Raw genomic sequence first — 10842 nt, 5'->3', positions numbered from 1 at the left:
GAGGTTTAGAGTGACTGAACGTCCCCGAGTCATTGAACGTGGTTAGATGATTGACTTGAACTTCCCATACTATACTTTTAAGAACTGATTATTCCAATAGACAATAGACAAAAGGTGCAGGAGTAGGCCATTTGGCCCTTCAAGCCAGCCCGCCATTCAATGTGATCATGGCTGATCATCCACAATCAATACCCCATTCCTACCTTCTCCCCATATCCCTTGACTTCCACAGGTTCACTGATGTGCACATTCAGGCTATGCTTTTAAAACACCAGAGCTCATATTCAACAAGATTCCTATTACAGTGGAGATTTATTTAGTGACCAACTGCTCTCAGTATTGTTGTTTAATGGGGAACATGCCAGGTGTATGACCCTATGAGGGTAACTAAAATAAGAAATTTGTCACTCAGCTTTCTTAATTTCATAAAGTACCCTTATTTTACTCATGAATCACCAAATATTTCCCAATACCTTTGATGCTGAGATAAAAATAAATATTGTCAGACTCACTGATCAATGAACATGTGAATACTGAACACACATACTGATTCTGAAATTTAGATAACAAAAGTTAAGTCAAGAGTGTTTGATTGTCATATGTCCCAGATAGGACAATGAAATTCTTACTTGCTACAGCACAACAGAATATGTAAACATAGTACATAACGGGAGAAAAAAAGAAAAAAGTTCAGTGTGTGTACGTGCATACTCAATAAATAAACAAATATAGTGCAATAACAGTAATAGTCTGTATTACTTATATAAATGTACCAAGCAACAAAGATCTGTGTAATTTAGTTGAGATGGTACATAACGGAACAAACAAAGCCACCCAAATCATTGGATTTCCAGTCAAATAACTTGTCCAAAAAGAAAAGAAAAGGTCACATAGCGAGCTGGCTATGGCAGATAAACCAGAGCAGATTAAAGAATAGACATTACTGTATCTGATTCGTCACAACGAGAGGGAATTATACCACACCATAAGATCCTCAAATGAGTCTCTGGAAAATGCATTAGATGCACTCTAAGCAGATTGAACCCTGCCTAGAAAATAAACAGTTGACCTTTTTTTTTACTGTCAAGTATGAATGGAGAGAATTTTTTGATGACTTTCTTGACAGAGCCGAGGCTGTTTGCATTTAATTGATTTTGGAATTTAAAGGATTCACTCAACAGAGATCGGGATATTTGTGGAATCCAGAAGACCAACACGAGAAAAAGGCTGCATACTATGTGAGACAGTGTCCACTTTTTTTTTTAATGCAGGCAAATAGGCTTAAAATGTTTGATGGGGAACAGCAGGAAATATGCATGATGAAGCATGAATCAAAAGGCAGGAAAAGGAAAGTATAACCAAAATGCTTAGATGCCACAAATACCATAGAATATGGACTGCAAGATATACCACCTGTAAAAGATTTGCCCTGAACAGGGTAAAGTTGTGGGGTAAAATAATTTCTACCAACTAAACATAGAGATGACAACATCAAAAGGTCCATGGAATGGACAAGATGAATCGTTCAGGGAAAGGATACAGTCAAATTCAGTTATCAGTGAAAACAATCAACCTAGTTATATTAATTATAATAATAATAATAATAATAATAAATTTTATTTACGGGCGCCTTTCAAGAGTCTCAAGGACACGTTACAAAAATTTAGCAGGTAGAGGAAAACATGTAAGGGGAATGAAATAAATAGTAGAGACATGACTAGTACACAAATTAAAGACAGAATTCAATTTAAAACACAATATGAGGCAATTCATGCACAGATGAAAAGGGATGGGGACGTGGGGCTAAGGATAGGCAGAGGTGAAGAGATGGGTCTTGAGGCGGGACTGGAAGATGGTGAGGGACACGGAATTGCGGATCAGTTGGGGGAGGGAGTTCCAGAGCCTGGGAGCTGCCCTGGAGAAGGCTCTGTCCCCAAAACTGCGGAGGTTGGACTTGTGGATGGAGAGGAGACCGGCTGATGTGGATCTGAGGGACCGTGAGGGTTGGTAGGGGGAGAGGAGATCAGTGAGATATGGGGGGGCCAGATGGTGGAGGGCTTTGTAGGTGAGGACCAGGATTTTGTAGGTGATCCGGTGGGAGATGGGAAGCCAGTGAAGTTGTTTGAGGACTGGAGTGATGTGATGCCAGGATTTGGTGTGGGTGATGAGTCGGGCGGCTGCGTTCTGGACCAGTTGGAGTCGGTTGATGTAGGTGGAGCTGATGCCAAGGAGAAATGAGTTGCAATAGTCCAGTCGGGAGGAGATGAAGGCATGGATGAGTCTTTCAGCAGCGGGAGGTGTGAGAGAGGGTCTGAGTTTGGCGATGTTGCGGAGATGAAAGAAGGAGGTTTTAATGACATGGCGGATGTGAGGCTCAAGGGAGAGGGTGGAATCAAAGATCACGCCAAGGTTGCGTGCCTGGGGAGATGGGGAGACAGTGGTGCCGTCGATGGTGAGAGTGGGGTTATTGATTTTGCTGAGTGTGGCTTTGGAGCCTATGAGGAGGAATTCTGTCTTATCGCTGTTGAGTTTGAGGAACTCAGAGTTTGAGTTTTATTATAAATAATTATTAATTTAAAATTATATTAATTCTGTGAAAGGAATGCCCACTACATACTCAGTCAATGGCACTCAGAAACATTTAAACTTGACAGAGAAATGGCGGCATGGTGGCGCAGCGGCAGAGTTGCTGCCTTACAGCGAATGCAGCACCGGAGACCCGGGTTCGATCCTGACTATGGGTGCTGTCTGTACGAAGTTTGTACATTCTCCCCGTGACCTGTGTGGGTTTTCTCAGAGATCTTCGGTTTCCTCCCACACTCCAAAGACGTACAGGTATGTAGGTTAATTGGTTTGGTAAATGTAAAAAATGTCCCTAGTGGGTATAGAACAGTGTAAATGTGTGGGGATTGCTGGTCAGCGCAGACCCGTTGGGCCGAAAGGGCCCGTTTCCGCGCTGTATCACTAAACTAAGGAATAACACATAGAGCCCTTTCAAAACAAGTCCACCAATCTGGAGATGGTGCCATTTTAACCAATCTGTCTGAAGAAGGGTCTTGACCCGAAACGTCATCTATCTTTGTTCTCCAGGGATGCTGCCTGACCCGCTGAGTTTACTCCAGCACCTTGTGCCCTTTTGTGTCACATACTTTAGGTGTGTAAATGAATGCACTGAAGATGCTGAGAGAAGGTGGTAAACCAAAGAATACAGAGATATATAATGTTGATTCTAAAACTATGCAAGAATGATCCAAAGAGCGAGAATATCTATAGTGTGGCTGAACTTGTAAATTTATATGTGGCTGTACTTTTCTTTCATGTTTAAAAGAGATCAATGTAGCAGTATATTTAATCAGTATATGTAGCACTCTTTGTAAAAGGCCAATGATTGTTATAAGGCTCCTATATTTTTTTTAAATACAATGCAATATGGTTGTCTACTCTCTAGATTAAAACATTGTTTGTACAATCTTTCAGATTCAATCTATAGTAAACATTTGAATAAGCAGTCATGTTTGTTGGAGCTTCAGTTTTATTAAGTTTGTTCATCACTTCTTGTCAAAAAGCCTAGACGCTACAATGAACATTGAATCAGAAGACCTATTGTGATATATGGTTGATGTTTTACAACCTGTAAATCCTGGTACAAAGCTGTGGTAAAAAAATCCAAATTAAATTGAGTGTTTTAAATATTCCTTTATTGAAACCCAAGCCGAAATTTCTCCCGATATTATTTTGTTCTCAGAAGGTCTGTTAACTAATTATCTCAGATAAATATACAATAAAAAAGAATTAGGGTAAAAAAGCAAATGGAATACATCGTGAAGGCGATACAATTTTAAACATTAATGTTTATTGTTAATTTACTTAAGATCACTGTTTAATACATCCACAAATGTGGTAACCTACTACAATTGTGATAGAAAGATATGAACAACTGTATTTTGGGAGAGGCTTTTACTTATTATCCTTTGTCAATGACACACAAACAAAAAATCAATAGCAATTTTTTAAAGGCTGGTAAGGATATATTCTATGCTATGGAACATCTTCAAAAGATAATCTCCCCAAATGGAACAAATACTTATTCAAAAAAAGAAGTAGCAGGCTGAGTGGAGGAACCTATCAATAAAGGGTATTACAAAGCAAAATATTGGAGCGTGTGATGATGTTCAAGTATCTATCAGAAATCATTTCTACTTTTATCTCCGAGATTTGATTTTAACAAGGACAGATTAATGAATCAGGAAGCTTTATCGTTTATGAATATCTGTTTCCAAATTCTTAGATTCAAACAGTTTTTCCTCAAGTCGGAATGCCATTAGATCTTTCCGTGTAATGATGCCAACGACACGATTTCTCAGGTCAACCACAGTCAGATGGCGAAGCCCCAATGTTCGAAAAATGTTGTAAGTGCGTTGAAGAGAAAAATTAGCATGGACAGTCATTGCTGACTGGTTAATGTATGGTTTCTATAGGCAATAAACAAAAGAGATATGGATGTTAATGTTAAACTATTTCCTGTTCTCAAATAACAAGATAACTGATTGAAATCAATTATCCTTTATGGCAAGTGACATTTTCATAATAGAATTTTTACATATCAAATTATTGCAATTCAAAATAACTGAACAAACAAAATGTAATGCAAGAGATGTAACAATGAAATCATTAATAAATGTCAGTCATACATATCAAAAAGTCACTAACATATGAATGAGGAATTGAAGAGAAAACATTAACCCCAAATGTGATTAAAATGTGTAATATGTGGTATGGTTGAAACAGAAAACAAACATGAATTGAAGGAATTAAACAGCACGCTGGAGCCATTCAATGAGGAAGTCATTGGAAGCCTAAGTGGAATATAAACTAAGAAATGTATTTGTAGGGCTAAAGATGGATTATGCTCTACAATTACACTTTATAAAGACAAAATTCCCCCTAAAAAATCGTTGTCTTCCATCATCATAATCCCAATTATCAAATCAAAGCAGTTCACTTAAGTCAACGCAACATCAGGTCATTAGTGTAATGATTGTAATTCTTGTCTATTTGTATTTTAATATCTAGTAACCATTTGAAATTATACAAATCTTGCAGTTATTCTGTGCACAGAAATAATTAATCATTTACAATGCAGCCATCTATGCCCAGAAGACAAAAAATAATAAGAATAACAAAGACCCTAAATATAGATCATACAAATCCACCTATAAATCAAGAGATTTTATTCAACATTTTGTATAACTTGCTTACCAAGTTGACATAGTAGTCTTGATATTGTTGGTCAGTTCTATACATGTTCAGGAGCAGATTTATCTTTGTCAAGTTTTGAAACTTGAAAGAAACCTATTAATAAATTGAGAAATAGACATAATGGTGGCATTATATCAGGATTAAAAAATGCAAATTTAACGATGAACTGCATCATTCAAAAATTGCCTGACATATTCTTCAGAGGATTTCCAGATCTGCTTATATTGCTATAGTGCAAAGTCTATTTGCACTTGTGAGCAAACTCTCTGCCGTGCTTCCAGGAATTAACATTTGCAGATTAGGAGCTGCTCCAAGGAATTTCCTGGCCTTTCATTTTATCGTTGGCCATTTTTGAATGAAAGGAAAATGTTGCTGGATCCTTTGAGAAGATCAATAGGAACACTCTGCCTGGACTTAACGCAGAACAGGACTGACCATTAATTTATCCCAATTATTGCATTAGTGATAATTTATGGAACAAGTTCTTGTTTTATTTTTGCTCTCACGAAAACGATCAATGTTTGATTTTTTTCATTACCCAAGGATCATGTAGGATTAAGGAAAGGTTGTCAAATGCTGTGGGCATATTCTTACAGTCCAATGAACAGCAGTTAACTGTACATGTACGTTAATTTCCAAAATATAATTTTCTCAGGTTTTGAATGCCTCAGTTGACTGTGTTAAGTTCAAGTTCAAGTTCACATTTATTGCCACATGCACCGATTAAGATACAGTGGAATTTGACTTACCATGCAGCCACACAAACAAAAGAGCACAATACACAATAGAATATAACATGAACATGCGACTGGAGTGGAAATAGCATTCTCCAACAGTGCAGGTGTATATCATAAGATCATCAGATCATAACCGCCATGGCTGATCTATCTCTCCCTCCTAACCCCATTCTCCTGCCTTCTTCCTATAACCTCTGACACCCGTACTAATCAAGAATCTATATATCTCTGCCTTAAAAATATCCATTGACTGCCACCTTCTGTGGCAATATAAGATGCAGAGAAGAAGAAAACTACATTGTTTAACCTTCTGTCTATTTAGTTTTTCTTCTAATGCTACCCAAGGTGTATGGTAAGTTTGTTGTGTTTTTTCATGGAAATCTTTTTATTGCATGCATCAGGAAGGATGTCCTTATTGTGTTGCCCCATGAGGTTAAGTCAGTGCTGCGAGTCTTTAACAGCTGGAAGAAAACTTTGATGGGGCATCTTGATCAGCCTGGACAATTTGGGCCGAAGGGTCTGTGTCTGTGCTGTATAACTCTATGACTATATAAAACATGTCCCTTTAAATATGCAGCAAATCTAAAATAATTGTGCAGCCATTGGACTAAGTTTTGGTTTTCAATTTTTACTTATTTCTGATTTTAATAAGCTCTAATAGCAGTTACAATGCAATTATAAAAAATATCACAATGTGAAATTACAAAATGAATTCACTGATAAATATAAAAATTAAAAATATATATTTATAGGCATTTAAATTATGAAAGGAAAACTAAAGTCAGGAAAAAATTGCAGAAAGATTGGCAAGATAATTTCCATATATAAAGGCAGAGTAATAGGAAAAGTATTGAATAACCATTGTAATTCAGCTTTAATTCAAAAGACCAAAGTAAATACCATTAGTGAATCTCAGAATTCATGCAGTCGGGATAAAAATATGGAAAATAATTGACAAGCTAGAAAAACGAAAAGAATTGAAGACTACCGATTGAGACAATGTTTGCAAATAAATGTCAAAGGAGGTAGGGAGGCAGGAACAAATGTGTTAAGTTGTAAAAAAGTTCAAAAGAAAGGGAATGGTGAAACGATTAGGCTGTGGGCCGAGCATCAGAAATGTGTCTAGAAATAGGATTTCGTGACCCAAGTCACCAAACTACATGAAATTTTCACATATTGTGTAACAATATTTATATAAATCACCCCTGAAACTCGATATGAAGAAGACTTGCACATTTTTATTAAATTAGAGAAAAACCTGAAAAATTTCGGGAATTTTTTAGTCCAATCAAAGCAGGGACTTTGAAGGCTTTCTTGCACTTTAATCCACTTCGCAGCACTTTCTTCAGCCTTTTTAATGCTTTTCCCACTAAATACAATTAACCTGCTGCAAGTTTCCACGACATTTAATCCACAGAACAACAAATCGGAATCTCCAGTAAAACAGGCATCTGTGAAGCCCCCTCAGCCATTTTGTGTGCTAGCCTGAAACAAAGCGCGTGATTGGCCAACTGGCAGACAACTCAATGTTAAACGTGCTTTGATTGGACTAAAAAATTCCCGAAATTTTTCAGGTTTTTCTCTAATTTAATAAAAATGTGCAAGTCTTCTTCATATCGCGTTTCAGGGGTGATTTATATAAATATTTTTACACAATATGTGAAAATTTCATGTAGTTTGGTGACTTGGGTCATGAAACTGCAGAATAAAGCTCCTCGGCCCACAGCCTAGATAGACAGCCAAAGTTGGTCCTTTACACAAAAAAGCAAACATAATTAAATCTGGCCTGTTGTCCATTAAATATGAATGATGGAAATATACCAGGTATTCAAATAAAGGTATTCAATTCAATATAAGGAAAAAAGACATATAAATACAACAGGTCTTTACAACTGCTCCACCATTCAGTAAGAACATGGTCGATGTGATCATGGCTTCAATTCCTGTCTTCCTGTGCAATTTACCAGAAGGAAGCAGATTTATGCTATACCAGAACAACTCAAAGTCCTCTGGGAGCTCCCAAAGATGTCCTTGTGGAACACAGAGGTGGCATGCATCAGAGAATTGATATGTGTATGGAGCACTGAGATGTCAATCATGAGCTGTAATTCATGTATGGAGCACTGAGATGTCTCAATGAGTAAGAAGAGGCTACATGTGGAGATATGTAACTGCAGATAATGGAATCCTGAGCTAAATACAACGTGCTGGAGGAACTCAGTTGGTCGACAGCATCTGGGAAAGGAATAGATAGATGATGTTTCGGATCAGGACCATTATTAGGATTAGAGGAGAGAAAAATGGAAAAGAGGGAGGGAGGCATGACAAAGCCTGGCAAGTGATAGATGGATACTAGTGAGAAGGATCGGATTGGCAAATGGGTGAAGTAATTGACAATGTTTAGAAGTGAAAAGGAGACAAAAGGGTGTCAGATAAGGAATGGAGAGGAGGAGTGAAATGCAAAGTCAATGGAAGGAAAGAGGGGACAATAAAAGGGAAATGGGGGACTAAGAAATGGGAGATGAGCATACAAAAGTGAAGTAAGAAGCAGGGTAAGTGAGGGGGGGGGTGGGGGTTGGGAGCCATGGGAAAGAAATGTGGAAGAGGGAATGTTACTTAAAGTTGGAGAATTCAACATTCATACTGTTGAGACATAGGCTTCACAGAAAAAAGATGAGTTGTGTACCTCCCCCATTTGCAATTTGTCCTCACTCAGGTAATAGAGAAGGCCATGGACAGAAAGGTCAGTATGTAAATGGATAGGGGAGTTTAAATGGTTAACAAACAGAAGATCTAAGGGATCTAAGCTGCCTCATAGTGCCAGAGACCCGGGTTTGATCCTGACCTCAGGTGCTGTCAGTGTGGAGTTTGCATGTTCTCCTTGTGACCGCATGGGTTTCTCCAAGTGGGTTTGTAGGTTAATTGGCCTCTGTAAATTGCCCCAAATGTGTAGGCAATGGGGATAACATAGAACTAGTGTTGATAGGTGATTGAAGGTTGGCATAACCTCAGCGCGGCAAAGGACCTGTTTCCATGCTGCATCTCTAAACTAAACTAAAGTAATCTGAGCTTTTCCAGGATTCTCTTTCTGTTGTAGATTTACATGTCAGTGGATGACGCCAACGGAACAACAATTATGCATGAGATCTTCTTTTGTATGCAGAAGCAGAAACACAAGATCCTCCCACCTGCCATACCATATCTCCCAACTCACACACCTGATTGCCATGAGCATGGTCCTTCAACTACTGCAGCCCACTGTCTCCTGGGGGGGGGGGGGGGGGGGTGATGACACCAGGAGCTACATCAATCAGGACTGAGAGTCTTCCGTGCAAGGGTACAGATCATTTTGAAGTATTGGACAATTTCATTATCGGCCTAATTCTAACTATGGCAATCCTAACTAATATTTCAGTAGCATATCCAGTTTAGACAATGGACAATAGACAATAGGTGCAGAAGTAGGCCATTCGGCCCTTCAATAGACAATAGACTTCGAGTCAGCACCGCCATTCAATGTGATCATGGCTGATTATCCCCAATCAGTACCCCGTTCCTGCCTTCTCCCCATATCCCCTGACTTTAAGACTCCGCTATCTTTTAGCCCTATAAAGTAACAAATGCATTGAAATTACATAGGACATAACTTAAATAACATTTATAGTTAATAAAACACAAAGCGCAGGAGTAATTCAGTGGGGCAGGTATCATCTGTGGAGGGAATGGATAGATGACATTCTGGGTAGGGACCCTCATTTTATAGGGTCAAACATAGGAGATTAGTGGGCAAAATTAGAGCACATGCTTTTGGGGGTAGGGTTAGAAAATTGGTTGGAAGACAGGAAACAAAGGGTAGGAATTAGTGCAGTTTTGGTCTCCAAACTTGAGGAAGGACATTCTTGCTATTGAGGGAGTGCAGTGTAGGTTCACGAGGTTAATTCCCAGGATGGCGGGACTGTCATATGTTGATAGATTGGAGCGGCTGGGCTTGTATATGCTGAAATTTAGAAGGATGAGAGAATATGAGAGGGGATCTTATTGAAACATATAAAATTATTAAGGGTTTGGACACGCTAAAGGCAGGAAACATGTTCCCAATGTTGGGGGAGTCCAGAACCAGGGGCCATAAGTGGCAAGCCATTTAGAACGGAGATGAGGAAAAACTTTTTCACACAGAGAGTTGTGAGTGTGTGGAATTCTCTGCCTCAATGGGCAGTGGAGGCTGGTTCTCTGGATGCTTTCAAGAGAGTTAGATAGAGCTCTTAGAGATAGCGGAGTTAAGGGATATGGAGAGAAGGCAGGAGCAGGGTACTACTCATTGTGGATGATCAGTCATGATCACATTGAATGGGGGTGCTGGCTCGAAGGGCCGAATGGCCTACTCCTGCGTCTATTGTCTATTGTAAAGTGAAAAAGGATCCTGACCTGAAACGACATCTGTCCATTCCCTCCCCAGATGTACCCATATGTATAGATTAATTAATTGACTCCTGTGGTGTGGAATAAGCATTCCAGGTCATGCCACACTCCTCATCAAGTACTTATTAATGAACAATTCAGTACAAAAATAAAGCCACTTAAAATATATTTAAGCCTTACTGTCCCAACCATTTGTTCTGAGGCAATTGATATTAATTTCTTTTGAAAACGTGGCTAATTTTCAATGCACTTTATCACTTCATGCGAGCATTTCATATCCAATGGGAGCCAACTATATATAGTTTCCCTGTGATTGTCTTATGCACAAAGAAGCTTGCTTCACTTATGATCAGTATGGCCCTTCATGAATCCCATTCTCTGTGAAAAGTACAATGCAACCAAGGAAAACTTTTGCCTGAGATGTTAC

At 38.7% G+C, this 10842-nt stretch overlaps 1 protein-coding gene across 1 annotated transcript in view; it reads right to left on the bottom strand.

The window, feature by feature from the left end:
* Positions 1-3681: 3681 nt before the first annotated feature.
* The window catches only part of LOC116972242 (chloride channel protein C-like), a 92928-nt gene continuing 85767 nt past the window's right edge, over positions 3682-10842 (bottom strand). Inside the window, exons 15-16 of the mRNA XM_033019709.1 lie at positions 5260-5352; positions 3682-4472 (exon numbers count right to left, since the gene is read on the bottom strand). Of these exons, the coding sequence (XP_032875600.1) occupies positions 4254-4472; positions 5260-5352 (312 nt within the window). The 3' untranslated portion in view covers positions 3682-4253. The remainder of the gene's footprint in view (positions 4473-5259; positions 5353-10842) is intronic.

Source organism: Amblyraja radiata, chromosome 4 (genome assembly GCF_010909765.2).
Source record: "Amblyraja radiata isolate CabotCenter1 chromosome 4, sAmbRad1.1.pri, whole genome shotgun sequence".
In the NCBI taxonomy this organism is placed as follows: Eukaryota; Metazoa; Chordata; class Chondrichthyes; order Rajiformes; family Rajidae; genus Amblyraja; species Amblyraja radiata.
Note: the sequence above shows the minus strand (reverse complement) of the source record. Positions and strands in the feature narration are given on the sequence as shown.